Source organism: Pyrus communis, chromosome 12, assembly GCF_041283825.1.
Source record: "Pyrus communis isolate YQ-2024b chromosome 12, ASM4128382v1, whole genome shotgun sequence".
Taxonomy (NCBI): domain Eukaryota; kingdom Viridiplantae; phylum Streptophyta; class Magnoliopsida; order Rosales; family Rosaceae; genus Pyrus; species Pyrus communis.
Window position 1 is genome coordinate 18169945 of NC_142576.1, and position 24544 is coordinate 18194488.

Sequence of the window (24544 nt, forward strand, 5' to 3'; positions counted from 1 at the left end):
TCTATGGATTTTGATAGATTTTGCAGCATTGAATTTGAATTGTCAAATACATCTAACAACTTATTGAAATCCTGAAAAATCTTAACCATAAAATGTCACATCCCGGCCCGGGGCGAATCACTTCTCGGGCCCACTCCACTACCGTAGCACGATATTGTCAGTTTTGGGTTTACCATTCCTTCACGATTTTGTTTTTGGGAACTCACGAGCAACTTCCCAGTGGGTCACCCATCATGGGATTGCTCTAGCCCCCTTCACGCTTAACTTCGGAGTTTCTACGGAACCCGAAGCCAGTGAGCTCCCAAAAGGCCTCGTGCTAGGTAGGGATGGGAATATACATATAAGGATCACTCCCCTGGGCGATGTGGGATGTCACACAAAATCTGCAACTTAATGAAATCCTGCAAAATCTTTAATTTTTTTAATATATCTAGAATTGGATGGATTTTAAAACCAACAATATAAAATCTTCATTGACTACACCTAGATTTACATGGATTCTAAAAATCCTTTAAAATCCATTGGTTGACTATATTAGGATTTTAAAGTCTTTTAAAAATCCAACTTTAACTACAACCCCCTAAAGATGTAGAAACACAACAACTAATCATTTTGTGCATAACCAGCAACAATCATATTCCAAGAAATAATTTCACCATCAAATTAATTTATGAACCACTGCAAGCTATGCAAAAAATGAGTAGAAGCATGGCCATCTTCAAGCTACATACCATCTTAATCTTTGAAATTAACTTGAAATTGTCACTTCCAAAAAGAGATAACAACATCTATAACTACAAAAATTTAAAAAATTGAACTTTCAAGAATATGGAAAATTAAGTATCGACCCATCAAAGCAAAGAGAAAAATATGAGCAACTCAAGTCATGTTTTTGAGGATGATCAACAAAAACATATTCAATTAGAGGCAGAACAAACATAAATCCAGAAAGAAATTGAAAATTTCCAAATTTCTGAAACAACAAAAGACCATTGAGATTGAGAAGATGGGAGAAAGAGAGAGAGAGAGAGAGAGAGAGAGAGAAAGAGATTCTCAAACAAAATTCCAAAAAGAAAGAGGACCGTGAAATGAAAGTTACTTGGGGAAGGGAACCTTGGGTAGGTGTACGAGGTTGATGCCGAAGCGGTCGATGGTCTAGGTGACCAAGAAGCGGTCACCGTGTAGACGAGGTAGTCAAGGGAGGGGTTTTCATCCTAGATGGCTTCATCCTGCAATCGAAAGGGGAACTTTGAATTGAGGAGTGATGAGTGACGATTATGTTTTGTCATTATTGAAATTACACAAACACCTTTAATAAATGAGTGTTAATGGGTTCCGAGAGATCCATAATGACATGTTATTTAATAGGTGATTAACGAGTTCATCTGTTAATGACCTGACCTGTTAAACATCCACCCAAAGGCTAATTTCAACAGGTGGGTTGGATCGGGTTAACAGTTAGGTTTAAAATGTAGTTCTAAATGGTATGTAATTTCACTTGTTCTATTAAAGATATTTTTAGATTTCTATTATGAACAGAGGATCTTTCTAATTCCTTTCTCTGAGCCTACTTTTTTTTGCAACTATTCCTTACTACTTCAATTCTTGAGAATTATAAGATGGTTGCATTGTACTTTCTGTATTTTCATGTTTTACACCTTTTTTCTATACATATTTCGATTGTGAATTGTTATGTTTTTTACATTCTTCCTTGAAGTGAAGATCTAATTGGGTGATACAGTTTTTATGATGTTGAAGACAGCATGCCCCACAACTTATAACTCTGCTACTTGATCATATTTTGCAAACCTCGTGCTTTTGGAGTTTTATTAATTATGTCCCTTATGCTTATGGAGTTTTATTAATTATTTGATTTGGAAAATTGTAAATATATATTATTAATAATGTTGGAGTACTGTTAGTTAATATGATGTTAGAATGTTAGTTAACAAGGTTTTATCATTTTTTCTAGGTTACAATGTTTTATCATATTTATATTGTCAATTGCAAGACTTATTAACTTTGTGTGTTGGGTACTTCTAAATGTGTTGGACCTCCATGCTTGAAATCTTGATTAAACATGTGTAATTTGTATAAGAATGCAAAATAAAAGAAAAATTATTAATTGGTGTTAATAGGTGAAACAGGTGACCCATTAGTTTAATGGGTTCAATTTGAGTAACATGTTATCTTAACAGGTTAGTTTGTGTTGGAACCATACTCGCACAACGTCATGGATATTGAGGCACAAATCCGAATAATCTATAAAACAGCAACCAACCGTGAAGAAGCCTAAGATCGAGGAGGGTGTGTGTCGTCCAAAGGCTCTCAGAAAGTCAAGTTAGTAAGCAAGTATAAGACTCAGTGGGTAATAGAATATGGGTGCGATGAATACACTGCCAGAGATGAACCCTAGAATAGTGTATTTATACCAGTCGGGAGAAAGATCTTTATAGGATAGAATCCTTATTCTAATCTAGGAGAATTCTAAAGGATATTTAGAAGTAGATATTGCATCCTTTTTAGGAGTATGATTACTTGTTGTGCACACCAATTCCTATATTGTAGGAACTCCAATACATATAGAGAATTTGGTTGATACTATACCGGATCAGATCTTCACATCTTGTGGAACAAGCATGGTCATTCTCAGCGAAGTCGATTGAACTTCGACCACTGCTTCGGAACAGGATGATGGCGACACCACTGCTCCGTTAATTCAGATATGGTCGAAGCTATTGAGTCCATGACCGGATTTTATAGGTAAATATATTCCACTCCACTTACTCCAGCCTTAGAAATCATTGTCCCACAATTTCCTTTAACTATGTATCTGAAAGGAACCTGTCCCTCTTAAGGATGTATAATTATCCAAAGACTATGCCTCTCGGAGTAAGGTGGAATACGTACTATTTAGTCTTCTATCTTCTTATGGTGGTCTGGTTTTGTAGAATAGTGTAGACATTTTGGATTCAGATGTGTTGGGTGAAGACCCTGAAGCCTTCTGGACATTCTACGTCATGTTTGAGAAGCATGTTATTGGGGCTATGCATATGGGCTCAAATCAACGATTCTTGTTAGAATCTGAGTAGGCGTTCCCTGGACCAATGCCTTCTTAACAGGAGACATCGTCTTCAATGTCTTTCAGTCGCATTTTCAAGTTAGCAATCTTGTTGGTTCTTTGGTTAGTGGGCTTTCTCAAATGTCTTCCAAAGATAAAAATACTTCTATTAGAGTTTTCCATATCTGATCTATGGAAAAAATTCCATTATTCGCAAGGTCGACGTTTTGCCAGGGGACAGCATGGTCGTAGCGTGATTGCTCATAAAGGATTTCTATAACGATAGAGTGATCTGGTCAAGTGGAATATGAATTCACTCTCAATGAAAGCACAAGTTGTGAGAACCAACCACCATAGATGGTGAATGCACAAATTCGAGTAACCTGTAAAACATCAAACAACCATGAGCAAGCTTAACACTGGGGTGTGGGGTGTGTGTGTGTGTGTGCTGGCCAAAAGGCTATCCGATGATCAAGTTGGTAAGCAAGTATAAGACTTAAGCAGTGGGCGAGAGAATTAGAGTGCAATGAATGCGTTACCCAAGACAAACCCTAGATATGTGTATTCATACTAGTCGGGGAGATACTTTTTTAGAATAGAATCCTTGTTATAAGCTGGGAGAATCCTAGAGGATTTCTAGAAGTAGATATTGCATCCATTTTAGAAGTGTGATTACTTGTGGCGCACGCTAATTTCTAGATTATAGGAATTCTAAGACATATAGAGGATTTGGCTGATTCCATATCGGATAATATCCTCGCATCTTGTTGAACAATCATGGTGATTCTCAACAAAGTCGCTCAAACTTTGCCCATTACTCTGAAACAGGGTGATGGTGACACCACTGCCTCGTTAATCTAGTCCATGACTAGTCTTGTTAGGTAATTGTATTCTAATTCACTTAATCTAATCTTGAAAAATTATGGTCTCACAATTTAAATGACCCGTTAGCTTAACAGGTATGGTTAAAATTGACTAAACATAACAAGGCTATCTCCAACCGAATGGTTCAGAGGGCCGAAAATAGCCCGAAAACAGTTTCCAACCAAGAGCTAGGCCAGAAGGCTCGTGGGCCCCACGGAATCTGAAAGGGCCAAATGGCCAAAGGGCTGGCCCCTTCCAGCCAACCAGCTTGCCCCGGGCTAGCCAGAATTTTGCTTAAAACTGTCGAATTTCCTGTCGGATATAACCGATAAGAAAATTTTGTTTATCGTAATAGTGTCGGTTATAACTGACACGAATAGTAACGGCTACACAAGAATAATTTTGATTGATTGCAATCGTGTCGGTTATATGAAAAATTTGAATACAACGGCTAGCTGAGTTAGCTAGCCGTTGTATTCAATTTTTTTATATGAATTTAAAGCTTTTTTTTCTTTTTTTTTTCTATAACTTCCTATAACTTCTATTTTACAAAATTTGTTTCATATTTTTTTTTAAATTCTATTTTTTTCCTATAATTTCTATTTTACAAAATTTAGTTCATATTTTTTTTTAAATTCTATTTTTTTTCCTATAACTTCTATTTTACAAAATTTGGTTCATATTTTTTTTAAATTCTATTTTTTTCTATAACTTCTATTTTACAAAATTTGGTTCAAATCCAACGGCTAGAGATCAGAAGACTAAAACGAGTTCTCGGTTAGAGATGGCTTAAAATAGATTACATGTTTAGGTTGAGGGTTGAGGTCGGCTGTCAGATTGACGAAGAGGGAGAAGAGAGAAATTGAGTGGGAGATCTTGTAGTGATTGGTTACGGAGATAACAAGTGTTTGGGGACAGGGAGAGCTTCAAAACGACACGTGTCATAAATATATTGGACCACGTAGCTTCGTGAGTAATTACTTGAAATCTTTTCTTCTTCGCGCCTATTTAAACCATCTACTTCTCTTCCACTTGAAAAATAAAAAACCACGCTTTCGTTTTGTTATGGCGCCAAGAAAGACCGCTTCATCGTCTCCCCCGATCCCAATCGGTAAGAACAAACCCTAACCCTAACCCTAGAAATTCGATCTCATTCATCCTCTCTCTCACTTACTCTAATTGCTTGTTAATGTCATTGACAGGTAATTGCCAAGTCACAGTCGAAGCTAACAATTTCAGTTGTCAGTCGGACCCAAACTCCCTCCAAATATCCCTCTCCAGAAGCGCCAAAGTCACCATCTCAGGTGCCATTTTTCCGTATCCAATACAATAAGGATATGGGTTTCTTAAATACTAAACAAAGGTCTTTAATTTTTTACCCATTCGTATTTAAGTTATCGGGGGTTTTTACTTACTGGGTTGTTGTTTTTGGTAGTGAGGAAAGAGGTGGAAAGAAATAATGGCGATTGTAGTATTGCTGCGCATTTGGAATCTGAAGAGAGAGGTAAATTAAATTGGTTTATTTTAAAAAATTGTAGTTGGAGGTGTAAGATTTGGGCAGAGTTTATATGTTATTTCTGGATATATTTAGGGGGTGATCTTTTGTACGTGCTCGTGAATCCCAAAGATGCCAATAGCTGTCAAAAATCTTATCTCCAGGTAATTGAATGAATCTATTTCTTCCCTTGTTTGTTTTATTGACCGGGCATTTTTATGTTTCGGCTAAGGATTGAACTTATATGAGTTTGTACTTGTAGGAAGTACTGAAAATGTACATTAGGGAACTTCCTGCTATGAATTTTGCTGCTAATACTGGAAAGCAATCAATGTTTTTAAAAAGATCTGTTACAAATGGGTAAGATTATGAAACTTCTTTTATTTTTGTTAATAAACAGTTACCTAGCTGTGTGCCTTTTCATTTTCATCCCTTATATTCACATCATAAAATGAAATTGCATCGGTGCTTGTTAGTATTTAATTACTAATAAACCATATGTTTGCTAGTTGGCTTTTGATCATTTTTAGGTTCTCTCTACAGGAAATACTGCACTTTGTTTTATAAATCTCAGTCTGTGGCAGATTCTGAAGGGGTAGGTTTGCTAGGTTCTTTCTTCTCATCAACCGACCTTTTTTGTCCTTAACAATGCATGGAAAGGAAATGCTAATTCCCTTTTTTTCGTTCCAACTAATACTGTTGGTCACTTTTCTTCTTTTGCCCTATGTTTTCTTTTTGCAGGTTATAGCTGCAATCAGTTACCAAATAGTTCCTGCTGACACACAATATGCTGAGATTCCTCTGGCTGCTGTTAGTTTTAACTACCAACGCAAGGTCTTTTATCTTCTCTTCTTTTTGTTAGTTCTCATTAGAACTTTTTTTTTTTGGCTTAAGATTAGGGGTTTGTGTAGTGTTGGGATGCTGCTTCTCTGAGAGGTAAGTTTGCAATCTTAGGAATGACAACACACTTACCCCAATAATACACTATCTGGTTCTTAGTATAGTACCAGCACCTGATGAAATACTCCTTTCTTTCAGTTTTGTAGCTTTTTACATATGATAGAGATATACAGTTATTAAGTCCTTATAATAACTTCCAAAGCACGCGGGATTATAGTCAACTGTTTCAAAGAGGGAGAGGGGACATCCATAAATTCTGTTTTTCAGTATCCTTGAAAATTAGAAATATTTTGGGTTCTGAGTTGTAATTGCAGCATGCGAAGTTTTTTCTATTCTAGTGTCATATATTTTGCATATTTGTTTGGCTTGTACTTATATGCCTTTTAATATTCTCCTCATGTTCATTCTTTTTAGTACTATGATGGATTTTGTGTGGTTATGTGGAAATTTCTTTTATTGGTTATCTGACATGAATTAGTAATTCCAGGGATTTGGTAGCTCCTTGTTCATGGAGTTGAGAAAGAGACTTCAGAGTGTAGGCATATGTACAATATTCTGTTGGGGAGACAAGGAATCTGAAGGGTTTTGGTTTAAACAGGTAATTTTGATGATATAAATCCTCAGGACTAGAGCAGGAAAAGTAATTGTATTATTTTGTTGATAAATGTATTTGGAAATGAACTACAACATGCTTTCTCACTCGTTTTCTCTTAAGATATGTCAAGGTATTCATTTGATTTTCAATTTTGAAGCTGTCCTGAAATTGATTAAATTGCAGGGTTTTGTACCAATAGCCGAGGTGGACGCCAAAGGTAGACGCTGCAGATTACCTATTAAAGCTGACATCCGCAAAGCATTGTGCTTTCCTGGTGGTTCAACCCTCATGGTTTTACATCTTAACCAGGATGTTTCCGGGAATACTTCAGACTCTTTGAAGTTGGGAGTTTCTTTGAAGCCTAATGGAAATTCAACTGCTGCTTTGGGAAACCAAGTGCTGGAATTTTCTAGAGGGAATCGCAATACTCTGAATGCAAAAAATCAAACGTCTTCAAGAAGTGAAAATTATCAGCCTGAAACGTTGGTAAATGATGGCCTTCCAAGAGAAGATAACCAGTCTGTAGGTAGGTAGATTTGCGCATATTCCAGTTCTTTGAATTATACTACAAACAAAAGGAATGTCTGGACAGCATATGAATGCATAATGCACATCTTCTTGGCATAGATCAAACCATTATGACAATGCTTAATCAAAATGACTGTATTTTACTTTCAAGCACTAATCTACCGACATTCAGCCACTGACAAGAAACTTACATCTTTTATCACGATGAGAATTGAAAATCTCTGTTTTTGTAGGTTATGGGTCTTGGGAGAAATTGCAACGTTACAGGGATTCAGTTCCTCTCACCAGAGTGGACCCCAGCATGTTGGGCAGTGGTGCGGAATTATCCAATATTGGAACTGATGCTGATGAAACCCACTTACCTTGTTCCAAACAACCTTCATGTGCAAAGAGAAAGGTCTGGGAAGCTTCAAAGTCTTCATTGAAGTCAAAAAAAGTAAAGGGATGCCATCTGGTTGGCTTCCAATCCGAGTCTAACTGTAGTTTAGTTCCAGAAACTGATGGAAGTGATTCTTGTCTGAAAGGATGCTCCTTAGTTTCTTCCAAATGCAAATCCTTAGTGGCAGATCATCCTAGAGATCTTCTGGCTAGTAGTCACAAGGAAAATATTGCTGAAGAATGCGGACTAATTAATATAACATCAGAAACTTTAGTCAGGAAGGAGTTTCAGTCACAGCCAGAATTCTTTAAAATCATGTTGATGAATATTGCTGACAATAGAAAGAAAGCTAATCTCACAAAGGTATGCCCATTTTATTACTTATGATTGTCGGCTATAAAAAAATGATGCAAATATCAAAATTTTATTTTAGCATTTATTTTTCGGGATATAAAAAATCCCATTTTATTCTATCTGCAAACTGCAGTTTGGTACCACAACATGATTCTTAACATGCATAATTTGTGTGTTGTATGTGCGATTTATTCAATCGTACTTCTCTACTTTTGAACACAACGTACAAGAAAAGTGGGGTGAAGAATCTGATGCTTCTGAATGGACCTAGTAGATATCTGTTTGATTTTGACTTTAGTAAGGGGTTTTTAAATATCTTAGAGTTAGAGGGTGATAGAATACAGTTCTATCTTGCTCAATGGCTTCTTTCTATGCATGACCGACCTGATCATGGATTAAGCTTGGACCTTGGAGATGGTCCAATTTTGAGTGAATCCTGGCCAGTCTGGGAAAAAATGTACCCGCCATGATCAGGTCAGCGTGATTTATTGGAATCAATGAACAGTGATTTCAAAAGGTTTAACTAGTACTACAAATTTTGTAAGGAAAAATACTCTCTGTTTGGATATGCATTTTCCTTGAAAACATAAATGTAGTATTATAGTATTAAGGGTTCTTATGGTACCATTCCATGGGTTATATGGATAGAATTTTGACGTTGTTGTACATAAAGCAATTCCGTAGTGCCGAGCCTTCATATGCATACTTCCATTTACTCTAGTCCGCACGGATGACTTGAATTCATATTGGTTAGGTTCGATAATCTCTCCTGAAAGAATACGATCTCCAATAGTCCTCACTAATATATTTTACTAGAAAAGATGAACTTGTTGGTCATATAAATCAGGAGGCGTCCTGATTTGTTTTGTTTTTGATAATTTCATGCATTTCATTTGCTTTTTCTTTCTATATTGATAATGGTTTTTTACTTTTATTGTCACTGTCCAATATTTTTGGAATGATATTTAGTTCTTTTTCGCTTCACTGCATATAAATATTTTGAGTTTTGTTGATTTTTGTATTTGTTTGATGTATAGGTAATTGAGGACCTTGGTGGTGTGATTACATCTGATGGAAGTACAAGCACACATGTTGTCACTGGGAAAGTGAGAACCACTTTGAATTTCTGTACTGCTCTTTGTTCAGGGTTAGTAGTCAACTTTCTAAAAGTTCTCTTTATTCTTTCACTGCTGCTACTGCTGATGCACAAATCTATTACATTTTATGTTCTAAATGATTTAGCAGCTAGTGGTATTTTATACAGCATCAACCTTTATTAATTGTCTGTCCAGATTATGTCATTATTTATTCATAGAGCTTTCTGTGCTGTGCAGGGCTTGGATGGTTTGTCCGTCCTGGTTGAAAGAAAGCTTTCGTCAAGGAAGATTTGTCGGTGAGTCAGATTGACTACTTGGTTTTGTTTTATTACTGATACTCAACCTTTGCTGGGTTGACAAAAAAAGAAAAACATTTGTTGGGCTTCTCATTTGCAGATGAATCATCTTACATATTGAATGATCAAGAATACGTACTTAAATATGGAACTGAGTTGAGAAGTGCAGTTCTCAGAGCGAAGGCAAGTCCCCGAGGCTTGTTCAAAGGCTATAATGTATGCATAGCAGCTTGTGTTCAACCTCCTGCTAGGATGTTGTCTTCCATTGTAAGGTCTGCTGGTGGAAATGTAAGCTCTTTACTGATCAATCTGAGCATTGTTTAAGCGTGCATGCCTATCATTGAAAGTGCAAACATTCTGTAATGCTTTAGGGGAATGACATCGTGCATTTTGTATGTCATGCTTATAAATTCCATTTTGAGAAAATGATATCTACCAAATCGGCACGATGTGCTTTAGGAAAATGCATGTTTTACAAACCTGCACGATATTATCTTTAGTTTCTCAAATGTGTACACAAGGTTGAGCATGATATCTGCAACTTCAACATAACATGTTGTGTATGTTCCCACCTTCATTTTACTGCTCAGAACTCATTGTATGACCAGTGTTAGGTTCATCGTGCTTGATCTTTACTGGTTATCAGAAGCATGGTTGTGGATTTTGATGATTGTAACTCTTTGAATCGATTATTATCTACAATGCCGTGGGGATATGAACCTATAAACTGATTTTTCTTGAACAGAAATTCTACGTAAATTCTTTCTTAATAGTTCACTTTGATATGTATATATATAATCATAGCCTGCCACTGATTACTGGATGAAACTACAGATTATTGGTGAATTAGAGAAAGTAAACGAAGCTTCAAAAACAATCTTTGTGGCATGCGAGGAAGATATGGAAAAAGTATCGTTGGCCGTAGAGAAGGGGATATGGACTTTTAGCAGTGACTGGCTTATGAACTGTGTCACGAGACAAGAGCTTGACTTGGAGGCTCCCCAGTTTGCAGAGTCCCTCTGACTTTGAGGAGAAAATTGCATATGTAAATGTCTGTGTCGCATAACCGTACGTCAAATAAAAGAGGAAGATAGAATCAAAATGTAAAGTTTTCTGTACATTTTAGTATAATTATTTGTATGCATATGTTGAACCAAGAAATTAAGATGGTTTGGTTTCCTCATAAGGACAGAAACAGATTGTCAAAAGGCTTTTATGCAGGAATGCTTTTGAAGCATTAGTATTTATTAATCAAGGTTTAAATTTTTCCAAGACTTAGGGCATTGGTTGTACTTATTGAGGAGGACTTGCACAGTTGCATGGTACGGGTACATTGTCACAGTGATGTCCTGTGTCTATAAAATAAAAATGTGTAAGTTTGTTTTGTCTATGTGTCCTTGTTTTATAGGCACATGAAGTTATATGACTATAAGCATGTACCATATAAGTTGTTTTCCTTATTCGAGACTTGCTCACGAATAACAAATGAAGCATAAATGGTTGAAACGTAATCCAACTTGAACTCGAATTATGTATTGTGTTAGCAGAGAAATAAGTTGTCCTCTTTTTCTTTTTCCTTTTTTGGAACTCTTATTGGCAAACTCGAGTCTTGGTCTAGACCTATGAAGTCATTATTTTGGTAAAGCTCATGTTCGAATAGTTTTGTCTGTGAAGATCGGCTTAAGATCTCAAGGCCTAGATTTCTTGTCTGGACTCTTAGCCCCCTTTCAACCAAAATAAAAGAAATAAATAACTATTGAGGCATCATAAGATACAGAATTAGATAGCAACCAACTGAAAATTATACAATAGTCCAGTAGTCAATCACCGAAAAATTCGCAAAATATTAGTCTTTCGCAATCAATTGACTAACAAGCAACCGAAAACTAATTTAACAAATCAGTAGTCAAAATCGAAAAAATCTCAAAATCTTTGGTTGCTTTATGCTGACAGATGTCCCATAATTTAGTAGCAAACAACCTAAAATTAGAAATCCAGTCCTATGATTTAGCAGCAGCAAACCGAAAAATATGTAAGAATTCATTAGCAAACAATTGAAAACGAATGTAAAATTCAGTAGCCAACAACCGAAATTTTTGAAATCATTCGATTCTTGTAAGCTGAATACTAGAAGACGATCATGGGTCCCAACATTTAAAACCAATGAACTAAAGTTGTGCACATTTTTTAAAGTGTCAACGCCATTTTATTTTATTTTATTTTAGGGAATTGGGTTCAGAAACCCTATTGCAAAGCAAACAATCCCAAATAACCCCACTCCCTAAAATTCAATATGTACAAGTCTTATTTGACAAAAATACTCTAATTTAAATACCCCTCTATGAACGTTTTTGAACATGTTGTGTTGTTTCTAGATTAACATTAAACATGATCTAAGTTTTCAGAAAAAATATGGTGTTGTTTCGAAATGTTAATAATGATTTGAATATGTTATCGGTATAGTATTGATATGACGCCAACATTTTCTATACAAAATTGAAGGCTATTTTAGATTGATGATTTTGCAACAGTGCTATTCAAGCCAATTTCCCATTCTTTTATTTGGGTAGTGGACATATTTCACTTTTCTTTTTTTTTCTTTTTTCAAAGAGAGACACTTGTAAACGAATTACTATTATCCACTCATTTCGGAAAAAAGAGACAGTAGGAATTTCACTTCTTTCAAGTTTTAAAGTCTGTCTTGACATGAGCAACGGTAGTTTCCGGAAAAAAAAAAAAAAAAAAAAAAAAAACATGACCAACGGTCTAGAATATTGAGGATAAGATGCGGGGAGAGGAGGCCAAGCAACTCACTCCTTCGTCCTCCGTCCTCCGCCTCCGACAGGAATGACAACCTAGTATTCCCATACGTACGGATGTCCACACCCCACGTGGCCTACGTGGCCTCAGCTGTTCTCTCTTCTGAAACATAATTTTCCCTTTTCTTTGTTATGGCAAGCTTGGCCGCAGAATCCGCGTTTCTCAGAAATGGTACCACCACCGCCGCCGCTGCTTCCGCCGCCGCCGCCTTATTCAGCTTCAATTGGAAAGCTTCCCAAAGAAAGAGCCACGGGTCGCTACACACTCATTGCATGGATGACAGGAACAGGGCCTCCAAACAACTGGGTCTCCTCTCTCTCTCTCTCTCTAAATATGTATATATGTGTTCTTGTATGTATATGTATATCCGTTACTGATGAGGTGTTTTGAATTGGGCAGACCCAACTGAAAATTAAGCAACTTTATGCTAAAATAACTTTGTTTTTCTGTGAATTTATTGCTAGAATTCAAATTTGGAAAATGCATATTGCTGGGTCCTAAGTGAAGATTATGTCTAAAGTATTATCCTTTTGAGTATTTTTTGAAGTTTTATGTTTTGGTCCTAAGTGAGGTACTATAAGGCTTTGAATTTCTGTATATCTTTGTAATTTAGAGGCATGAAATATTCTGTTCTGTAAAATCAATTTGGGGTTTGGAAGGGGGAGTAGATTGGAAGGTTTAACAAGTGTTTATCAAAGATGATAGGATCTATGGGGCTTCTAGCTCCAGTAGTACAACACTTATCCTCTGCCCACATAGCAAGAGTCCGGTCTTGAGTGAAAAAAAAAGAGTTGGGACCTATACTTGGGGGAAAAGGAAAGAGGATGTTAAGGAAGGGGCATCGGGGAGACTATTCTGTGATTGTGTTTGGTGTTTAAACTCTGTGATATAAGATGCTTATTGTTTAGAGGGTGAAACAGGTCGGTCATGCTAATGTCCTGCTCCACGACACCTCTCCGCATAAGTTTTGGATGTGTGTTTAAAAAATTATTGGAAGGGTATAAAAAGGGCTGAGGCTTTTGTACTATAGTATACGGATGCATCAGTTTCGAGTGGTGAAATTTGACAGTAGGTTATTAAAACCATTCGCTTTTTGCTTGTAGTTGTGGGATATACAAAACAAAACCCTTCAGCTGTAACTGGTGCAAAAAAGGATGAAATTTATGTATGTTTCCATTTCACAAACAAAAGCTTAATTGAAGATCCTAAAGCAGGATGTCAGTTGTTGCTTATGTTTTGGAAAATCAGTGAACTGATCAGAAATTAATGAGTATTTACCGTCACACACAGCTCTAGAGTATGAATCAGTACTACAATTTATTTATTTATTTATTACGTGGGATTCAAAATGATTGTCTGAATTTTGTTCAGGATTATTTTCATTGAAGAAGAAGATTGAAGATACAGTTCTCAGAGCTGAGACGTTGGCTCCAATGGCATTGGAACTTGAAGAAGCACGAAGAAATAAGCAGGAACAACAGATACGAGACTATAACCTTTGGGATGACACAGCAAAGTCTAATGAGATTCTTGCTAAGTTAGCTACCAGTGCTAAAGTGGTTGATGCTCTTAAAGACTTGACATTTAAGGTGACGCATTAGGCAACATATTTAATTTGTAGTTATTTCATGTTATCAACTGGTTTGCAATTATGCAATATTGAGATGTACTTCCTGCTCAACATTTGATGCACGTCAATCACTTATTTACCCGTCAACGTCAAGTGTGGTGATCTGCATATTCATTTTAATTTCTCCCTATATATATGTAGAAATTGTCAAAAAGTAGCTTTGATAGTGTTGCTTTGATATGGATGATGACTAGAGTTGCTTATCTATGCAGGCTGAAGAAGCAAAGCTAATAACACAGTTAGCAGAGGTAGACGCTATAAATTATGGGCTTTTTAGGCAAGCATATGATGCCTCTCTAGATGTAAGCAAGCTGTTGGATCAGTATGAGATGTCCAAGCTTCTAAAGGGACCATATGACATGGAGGGAGCATGTCTAACTATCGAAGCTGGAGGTGAAGGCTACCCTGAGGTATGATTATCTACTTTTTCTCTTGGTACCATGGGCTTGGATATGAATGAAGGTGGTGGTTTTTGTTAATCATTCATGTTACCTAGAAATAGAATGCAATCGGCTGAATGGAAAAGGAGCTCGATACACCACAAACCTTAGGATCTGGTAAAATGAAAAGAAAAATTAGGAAGATTGCTTACTTACAAGTTTGAATGCCCTAAGGTGCGTAGTTAACCTCGGTATTGAGTAATAGTGGGTTGTAAGTTCCTAATGAGAACCAAGTTTGCACTTGAAAACATAGAGATTTAGTAACAAACTGATTAAACAATACTTTTCTCGCTTATACAAGTAAGAAACGTAACAGTAAGAATCTGTAGTGTGTATGGACCAATGCAGTACTGAAAATGTGACTCTAGACCTAAATGCTATTTGTACTCTCTCTCTCTCTCTCTCTTCTAACACACACACACGCTTTTATTCTGTGTAACTTCATTTCAAAAATTTCTGTAACAGGTATGGGTAAAACAACTACTGAGCATGTATACCAAATGGGCCAAAAAGCTAGGTTATAAAGGGAGGGTAGTCGAGAAGCATTCTTCCACAAATGGTGGCATCACATCAGCAACTATTGAGTTTGAATTTGCGTTTGCTTATGGGTATCTTTCAGGAGAGACAGGTGTTCACTATCTTACAAGCTCGCAAAATGTGTCTGATTTGCCTACGGTAAAGATTTCTTTCTGTTCACTATATTACAACTTCGCAAAATGGATCTGTCAGATATTAGATCCATTTAGCCAACAGTCAATGTTAAGGATATATCTACTTCTCATGTGTATGGTTCACCTTGGTCAATTCTTTGCTGCATATATTATAATTCGGTCACACACTGCAAACCAGAGACTAGGGCCTTGTGATAGGACAAGTGCTTCAAAATAATCATTATAGTAGTTTCATTACATTTCTTTGACAATCTGAACTGGTAATTTTACCTTTGTGAAATATGAATGTCTTGCAGGCTAGCTCAGCAAGTGTGGATGTGTTTCCTTTGTTTCTTGGAAAAGCCCATGACCTAGAAATTGACGACGACGACTTGGTCATTGCATTGCCATTGGTGCTTGAAGAGCAGCGCCAAACTGGACCTACAGTATCCATCCAGCATAAACTTACAGGCATAAGTGCTCAATCATCAGGTACTCCTTTTACTAGTAGCCATTACATACCTTCTATTTTAAATTGAGCTCTTTAGGGTCGAACGATATATCTAGAGGACTATGACAGCAATATCATTTGCAGAAAGCCTTTTATCTTTCACCTCAAAATCCATAATCTTTTGTTCTCGTGCAAATCTGCTGTAAATCGTGCAGGCGAGAGGAGTCACTTTGCGAATAAGATCAAGGCAATTAACCGGTTGAAAGGCAAGCTTCTGATCCTTGCATTGGAACAAGGTGTTAGCGAGGTTAGCAATATCAAGAAAGATGAGATTGTGAATCTGTGGGAGAAGGAGACGAGAAGGTACATGTCTTATCCACACAAGCTGGTCAAGGATGTAAAAACAGGCATCCAACTACCTGATCTAATGTCTGTTTTAGACGGAAATCTTGAACCTCTTATTGGTGCTCATATTAACACAAGACAGTAAAGTTACATGGTTTTAATCCCTCTCCGACTTCTCTTTAAGCGTTTTTGCTGGAAGTGTTTCAATTAGAAATGCATCGAGATTTTTATTAAAATTTCAAGTGTTTCCTTGAAAAACCAATTGGTAGTACTTCCTGAAGAAGCACTAGAGATACCTTTAGTTTTCAGAAAGCATTGGTAGGGCTAGGTCCAACAAATTGGTCGTGTTTGTGTCGTTTTCATGTAACACCTATTATCTTAACGGGTCATGGAGTGTCACACACATTATCTGAATGGGTTCTTAACAGGTCGGGTCATTTTACCCATTAAAATGACCCGACCCATTTAACCCGTTAAGAAAAAAAATATATTTTTTAAAATTTGCACATAACATATTGTCTCATAAATATTTCTTCAAAACATAAAAACACATTTGTCATTAAGTAAAGCCTAATAAAAGAACATCAATACACTACTACAAAATATCAAATGTGTAAGAATATGCAAAATAAAGGAGTTTTTTCATTTCAAAGTTGTGGAACCTTTCTTAGAAGTTAAAACCTTACCAATGAAACTCAAAGCTTGCATGTTGTTCTTTTTACAAAATCTTTCAATTTTCATCATTCATCATGGATAAATGGTAGTGGAACTTTGGCTTGATCTATTGTCTTCAAGATTATATTGATGATGTTTTCAATAAGGCTTTCCACATTAGAACTTTTCTGCATAAACTAAGTATACAAAAACTAAACATTATAAACCATTCAAATTATGAGAAGTGTACCAAAAATAATTGTAAAAAAGAAATAAAATAATAGTATTATATCACATAAAAATATATTACCTCATTTTCCAAATAGGGAATTAGGTTGGATTCGGGTTACCCGCGTGTATAGCTGAATCGACCCAATTCGTTATCGTGTCAACTTAAAACCTGTTAATTTCTTGTCTTTTAGAGTCGGGTTAACGAGTTGTCTAAGAAATGGCCAAACCTAGGTGAGGCTGGTGGGATTTGTCTTCTGTGGAACTCGGTCAAGGTGACCATTAATATTATGAATTTAAGTTCTCGCTGTATCCATTGTGTCGCTAAGGATTTTCATAATGATCATGAACAATTCATTACGTTTGTGTGTGCTTTCCCCCAAAAACATTTGCAGGTAGCTCTTTGGGAGGATATCCTTAAACTTAACCCACATAATAAACCTTGGTACTTAATTGGTGATTTTAATAATACTGTGGATATGTCGGAGAAATGAGGAGGTTGTCAAAATAGAACGTCCCATATGGATAATTTCATTAACTTTTTATTAAAGGAAACCTTATATCTTTGAATGCGAACGGGTGTGCCTTAGACTTGGTACAATGGACATTCTAATAATACCATAATGTGGTATGTACGACAGGTTGGCACCTTCTTTGGATCCAAGGTAAGCGTATGGTGCGGGAGGTGAACGAGCACGTGAAGACCCCTTACTCTCGGGCGGAGCACTAACACCAGGGTGCGGGATATAAATCACTGAAAGCAACTCATCATAATCATACACACTACCATCACAACCATTGCTATATACTCACTTGAAACTTACATGAGCATCCACAACGTCGAGCAGTAATATGCACAGCTATAATAAAGCATATTCTAATATGTAATGCATACGACATGGCATTTAAAATGTAAAAACCATTTAAACAGTTTCTGGGAAACATAAGGCATATATATAACTCAAAACCCCACTCACTAGTATGTAGCCGGGTCGTAACCTCCAAGTCTCGCTTGGCTGTGCTCGTCCTCTAGAAATGTCTCACCTATATGTGAAACAACTATTTTAATGTTATTTTTAAGCACATAACCATCTCTATGAAATAACTTCTCATACGTTGCTCAATTGAGGTGTTTGAATATACTATCGTGGCCTACTTAACACCCCAACCATCCTCGTATTTTCAGAATAATTTACCAATGTCCCACGCGCCGGCCAAGCGTGGGCACATGCCTAGCACACGGACAGATTCCCTAATGACGTTAGGGAATATTCCATTAAATATCAGCATATACCGTCTAAAAACTAACTGTGTTACCTTACGCCGTTAGTATATTCCATCAAAGTTGACGGAATATTCTTTGTCTTCTCTGATGGTTCGTCGGATTCCGGCGCCGACCACCGTTGCACTCATCGGTTTCTGGAAAAACTTTAATATCTTCACCATTTTTCAACCAAATTTCATAAAACTTATATCAAATTGAAGCCTTGGATGAGTAGAACATGACCTTACCACTTTGAAGTCCTAACACCGACTAAAAACGGTAGGAAAATAGCTCGACACAACTGGCCAAACCTGAAACTCGACAGACCCAAGCATTTCGACGTTCTAACCACTCCAAAACTAGCCTAGAATCCTAGTAGAAACGTTTAGGACCTTTTTTTGGCTTTAAAATACTGTGAAAAATCCACGATCATGTTGGAGTAACAGGGTACCCCGCCGGAGCTTGCGAGTTCTCGAGTTCCTGGCGTCCTTTCTTTGAACAACTGGTATGATTAGGTTCGTAAGCTTGCAAGGAATCCAAAGGTGGTCCTTAGAAGTTTGATCTGTGGTGTTTGAAGGTTGAAGGCTCAGTTGTACGAACTGAAAGAACTTTCGAGAAAAATAGAGAAAAGGGAATAAGGTTGCACGTGTGTGTATATGTGTCCAACGGAATTGGGCATTTTAAAATGTCCTAAGTCCTAATTGGGCTGCATGACCAAGCTCATGCAATTTGGGTCCAACCCAATTTCCTCTCTTCCTTACTAATATTTGTAAATTTTGGAAAGTAGTAATTCACCAATTCTCATTAAAAATAATTCTCTGTACAATACTACTATATGCAGCCATATGTTTACAATCAATTCCTACTAACTAGCTACTAATTGACAGCTGATAATACAAGAAAAATGTAATCAATTACAATATATTGATAATATTGGCAAGTATCTTGATGATTTTCCTTGACTTTCTCAACACTCCCCCTCAAGTTGGTGAGTGAATGTTGCGAACTCCCAACTTGCCTAGCAAAGAATGAAATCTTTCCTTTCCAAGAGCTTTAGTGAACAAATCAGCAAGTTGTGATATGGAAGGAACAAATCCCGTCACAATTTTTCCTTCCATAATCATATCTCAAACAAAGTGACAATCAATCTCAATGTGCCTTGTTCGCTCATGAAACACTGGATTTGCTGCAATATGAAGAGCATCTTGATTGTCGCAAAACAAGGTAGCCGACCCTTGATCTTGAATTTGAAGATCTCGGAAAAGGCTTTGGAGCCATGCAAGCTCACAACATAATGCTGCCATGGATCTATATTCGGCTTCAGCAGAAGATAAGGATACAGTTTTTTGTCGTTTGCTTTTCCATGAAATAAGACTATTTACAAGGAAAACGCAATAACCAGTAGTTGAACGCCGAGTGGTAGGACATCCTGCCCAATCGGAATCACAATATGTCGTTAACTTTAATGAATTTTGAGAGTGAAACATCATGCCTTGCCCTGGTGTGCCTTTCAAATACTTTAAGATGCGTAGGGCAGCTTCCTAATGAGACTTTTGAGGTGATTGCATGAATCTACTCAATAAATGAACTGAATATGTAATATTCGGTCGGGTTATAGTGAGATATATCAACCGACCAACCAATCTTGTATACTTGGCTGGGTCATCTAATGCATTCCCATCATCAGGGAGTAATTTTAGATTTTGTTCCATAGGAAAACTTGCAGGCCGTAATCCTACAAAACCAACATCATTTAGGATATCCAACAAATACTTTCTTTGTGAAATGAAAATACCTTGTTTCGATCGTGCCACCTCAATTCCCAAAAAATATTTCAAATTACCAAGATCTTTGATACGAAACTTGGTATTCAAAAAAGATTTGAGATCATCAATTGCTTTCAAGTCATTCCCCGTTATCAGTATGTCATCCACATAGATGAGAAGCACAGTAAATGACTTTCCTCTTCTCTTAGTGAAAAATGAGTAGTCTACTTTGGATTGAACATAACCAGCTGATTGAATAGCTTGTGAGAACTTGAAAAACCATTGCCGAGAAGCTTGCTTTAACCCATAAAGCGACTTGTTAAGGCGACACACCAAATTCTCTCCCTGTCGCCGAAGACCGGGTGGTGGAAGCATGTAGATTTCCTCCATGAGATCGCCATGAAGGAAGACGTTATGGACATCAAGTTGATGAAGTGACCATGAGTGAGTTCTGTATAATTGTTAGGCTCCAAAACAGTAGATAATTGTGCAATGAAGGATTGATACTGGGGAGAGAGCCCTTGATAAGACAAGTAATTAGAAAGAGGATACCTTGTACTAGGACCGGAAAGCGAGGAATTGGCGGAAGGGCAACGTAATAGTCGGGCAAACATAATCATGAAGCTTGGTAGGTAGAACTCGGATGCGACTGGAATGTCGCAAAGAGACATCAGCTACAGAAGTTGGACACGGGTCCAGAGAAACAGTAGCGGCAGGTTGGGCAAATGCTGGACACGGGTCCAGAGAGATAGCAGGCCCATCAAGAAGGGCTGGGACTTGGTCAAGCCCGTCAGTGGCAGAGATGGGTATAAGAAGGACTGGAGAAAAGCCCGGGTCGGTAATTTGGTGGTTTAATTGGGAAGAGAGTTGAACTGGAGCGGGTGAAGAGGAGATTGGGCCTGGTGGAAGGCCAATATTTGGGTTCGGGGTAACTGTTTGGAATTGAGGAGTTGTGTGGAATGGGAAAATAGTCTCATGAAATATGACATCTTGACTTGTAAAAATTTGTTTGGAATTAAGATCATATAATTTGTAAGCTTTTTGCCCGAAAGGATACCCGATGAAAACACATTTTTTAGCCCGAGCGTCAAACTTATGTTGTGACTGAAGATTAGTGCCATATGCTAAACACCCAAAAGTGCGTAAATGGGTATATGAAGGAGGGTGACCAAATAATTTCTCATAAGGCGTAAGGCCCGATAAGAGGGGGTAGGAATGCGGTTAATTAGGTAAATGGATGTGAGAATGCATTCATCCCAAAAGTGCAAGGGAATATGTGACTGAAAATGCAAAGCCCGTGCGGTTTGAAGAATATGTCTATGCTTTCGCTCCACAACCCCATTTTGTTGAGGGGTGGAAACACAAGAGTGTTGAAAAAGTATTCCATGATCATTAAAGAAAGTATGCATAGAAGCAAATTCGCCGCCATTGTCAGTTCTAATGGTTTTAATTTTGTGGTGAAATTGTGTTTTGGCATAGGCAATGAAAGATTTAAGCAAAGATTGAGTGTCTGATTTATGACGCATGAGATAAACCCAAGTGCAATAAATAAAATCATCAACAATAGTAAGGAAATAACGAGCACCCGAACGAGATGCTACTCTATGGGGGCCCCAAATATCACAATGTATAAGTTCAAAAGTATGCTTAGTATTAATATGACTTAATCCGAAAGACAATCGAGTTGTTTTGCCAAAGGGCAGATGTCACAATGTTTATTTTTAGAATGGGTAATTTCAGGAAAATGTTTAGCTAACAGTTGGAGCCTCGAGGGTGAAGGATGACCAAGTCGTCGGTGCCACGTGACGGAAAAAACCTTGGGAGATGAGGTAGTTGTCGGTGATGTCCGCCCTTTGGAGTCCACCAAATAATAAAGCCCATTACGTTGTCGCCCCCAACCAATCATCGTCCTCGTCTTCGGGTCCTGTAAAATACAAAAATCAGGATAAAAGGTTACTGAGCATCCCAATGATCGAGTTATCCGACTAACGGAAATTAAGTTGATAAAAAATGAAGCTATGCCAAGCACATTATAAAGAGATATTTTGGAAACAAAACTGTAGGTGCCAACAGAGTTTATGGGAACCTGAGTCCCATTAGGTAATGCCACGGGTGGTAAAGGTGGATTTGAGGTTGCATTAGTCAATGGAAAACTATATATGTGGTTAGTGGCACCACTGTCTATAACCCATTAGAAAGAAGGAGGCCCACCTGCTATATTTTCCTTGGAATCAAGGCCCATCTTTTAACTCATCATGGACAAGAGTTGCTGAAATTTTTTGGTGGTGAGGTTGGGCATGGATGGTGCAACGGTGGATGCCACATTGTTGACAGCAGGTTTGCCACTCGGCTTGTTGTCGCGCCCACCAGAACTACTCGAACCGCTGGACTTACCATGAAGACGGTGTCCCAGTGGGTATCCATGGAGTTTCCAACACGTTTCAATAACGTGATGATCCTTATCGCAGTACGTGCAATGTAACGGCTTCCTCTCGAATGATCTTCCTTTTCCATTGTTGTTACTGTTACCACGGGTTGTTTGTACCGCCATGGCTGCAGGTTCAATGAGGCTAGGCCCAACAACCATGCCTCTCTGCTTCTCTTCTTGTGTCAACATGGAATAGACGGATCAAATTGAAGGCAATGGTTGAATAAGCAAAATCTTCCCACGAATCGCAGAATACGAGTCGTCCAGCCCCATTAAAATCTGCAAAACCTTGGTTCTCTCCACCTGTTCGTTGTTGGATTGGATAGCCCCGTAAGAACACGGCTTTAAAGTTTGGTAGGAATCCATCTCATCCCACAAACCTTTAAGCTTAGTGAAATACACATTGATAGGTTGTTGACTCTGCGTAAGACGTGCAAGGTCACGTTGGATTTCAAAGAGACGAGACACGTTTTGTTGAGAAAAACGTTCTCAAAGATTGTCCCAAACATCTTTAGCTGTCGTCATGTACACCACACTGGTGGCTAGGTCGCCGAAAAGTGTATTGAGAATCCACATAAGGATCATGCCGTTGCACCATTGCCAAAGAGCAGATTTTGTGGGCTTTGTCTTCACAGATGGTTGTTCAACACTTCCATCAACAAACCTTAATTTGTTCTTCGCATTGAGTGCAATTGACATGGAACGACACCAAGTGCCATAATTTTCACTGGTAAGTTTGGTTGAAATGAGCATCATTCCAGGGTGATCGGAATGATGAACGTAGAAAGGACTAGCAGGATCACTAGAGGGTTCAAGTTTGGGCATTGCTGACTTTGTTTCAATGCCAGACGTTGAATCCTCCACCATAACCTAAGGAAAAAAAAAAAAAAAAAAAAAAACTAAGAACCCAGGAAGGCTTCTGGTACCATGTAAATTTTGGAAAGTGGTAATTCACCAATTCTCCTTTAAAAATAATTCTCTGTACAATACTACTATATGTAGCCATATGTTTACAATCAATTCTTACTAACTGGCTACTAATTGACAACTTATAATAAAAGAAAGGAATGTAATCAATTACAATATATTAATAATATTGGCAAGTATCTTGATGATTATCCTTGACTTTCTCAATTTCCTCTCTTCCTTACTAATATTTCCACTATGAATCCAACTCAGCCACTAATTCACGTCAACACCCTCGTAACCTCAAATATCAATAATTTTTTGTCAAGGGGGCAATAATTTAAACCATATACATACATTCACATCACAACGCTCACGAGGGAAAAATCGTCATTTCCACACGTTCAAGGATATAATAAATTTTAATTTGGGACGGGTCGTCACAGTATAAATTTATAAAATTTGGCTAAATGATTAGAAGTTTAATTAGAGGCAATGATTTTTGTATTTAAAATTAGCGAGAGGTCCTATGTTCGAAATGCTATGTGCATGTTTATTTTTTTCAATTTTTACGAATTTTTGTTTGGTTGTTAATTTATTTTTAATTAATAGCTAGTTTTATTTGGTTGTTAATTTATTTTTAATTACTAGTTGGTAACTATGTGAGTTGCTATTTTTAAACATTCGTTCCAATTCAAGTCTAATCTTCAACAAAGGGTAATGCGTAAACTAAATTTTTAGACCAAATTTGCAAATCATATGACGTGTCATCCAAATGTTTAATTTGGTGCCCTTTCATTAATTATACATATCCCTAAAGACTTGAAAATATCATTATTTTTTTTAGTCTTATATTGACAAGGTTAGTAAATAAGAAAAAACACCACACGATTTATATATTAACACTTTAAAAGTTCAGATGGAAGACAAAACTCATAATGTATCTACTTGTAAGCCTGCAGTTTTTTTGTTTCCTTCTCTCGATACAAAATAAATTAGTTTTTCCATATTTCTAAATTACTGAGTTTGAAGTGTTTTTCTAAATATAATTTTATCAATGTCTTACATGTAAAAACAAATAATTTTTTTACATGAAGTGAGGGCACATTTTTTTGCTTCGTCCTAGGCCTCAAAAATCTCTGGACCAGTCCTGTTTGTAATGTTGCAATTCGAGACAAGTAGTGATCTCGCAATCTTTTTTTTTTATTTTTTATTTTTTAAAGTTTTTGAATTGAATAAATTAAAAGTAATTAATAAATAAAAGAAAGACAAATAGTGCAAAAAAAAAAACGTGAGTGAAAAAAAAATCATTACTCTTAGAAATTCATGGATCAAAGACTCAGGCAAAAGAAAAAAAGGAAGAAAATTTCTTCAAAAAATGGAAAGAAAAGAA

General features: G+C 37.1%; 3 protein-coding genes across 4 annotated transcripts; 2 read left to right on the top strand and 1 right to left on the bottom strand.

Moving 5' to 3' along the window:
• Positions 1 to 4950: 4950 nt before the first annotated feature.
• LOC137745901 (N-acetyltransferase) lies at positions 4951 to 10959 on the top strand. Of its 2 annotated transcripts, XM_088680836.1 has the most exons (14): positions 4951 to 5036; positions 5128 to 5229; positions 5361 to 5429; positions 5517 to 5584; positions 5683 to 5780; positions 5964 to 6015; positions 6162 to 6254; positions 6808 to 6918; positions 7099 to 7441; positions 7677 to 8185; positions 9214 to 9323; positions 9511 to 9569; positions 9670 to 9857; positions 10404 to 10959. In XM_088680836.1, the coding sequence occupies exons 1-14, from the start codon at positions 4991 to 4993 to the stop codon at positions 10590 to 10592; spliced, it is 2037 nt and encodes a 678-aa protein (XP_088536962.1). In that variant the 5' UTR covers positions 4951 to 4990; the 3' UTR covers positions 10593 to 10959. The 2 variants fall into 2 exon arrangements, with proteins under 2 accessions (XP_088536962.1, XP_088536963.1); XM_088680837.1 differs by lacking the exons at positions 4951 to 5036; positions 5128 to 5229 and adding an exon at positions 5249 to 5288.
• Positions 10960 to 12304: 1345 nt separating this feature from the next.
• PRFB3 (peptide chain release factor) lies at positions 12305 to 16068 on the top strand. The gene is made up of 6 exons (XM_068486100.2): positions 12305 to 12695; positions 13761 to 13978; positions 14232 to 14429; positions 14925 to 15134; positions 15427 to 15601; positions 15776 to 16068. Exons 1-6 carry the CDS (start codon positions 12521 to 12523, stop codon positions 16048 to 16050), a joined length of 1251 nt encoding a protein of 416 aa, XP_068342201.2. The 5' UTR covers positions 12305 to 12520; the 3' UTR covers positions 16051 to 16068.
• Positions 16069 to 22446: 6378 nt separating this feature from the next.
• LOC148692428 (uncharacterized) lies at positions 22447 to 23112 on the bottom strand. Its single transcript, XM_088680936.1, has 2 exons — positions 22753 to 23112; positions 22447 to 22665 (listed from the first exon to the last, which is right to left on the bottom strand). The coding sequence occupies exons 1-2, from the start codon at positions 23110 to 23112 to the stop codon at positions 22447 to 22449; spliced, it is 579 nt and encodes a 192-aa protein (XP_088537062.1).
• Positions 23113 to 24544: the final 1432 nt, after the last annotated feature.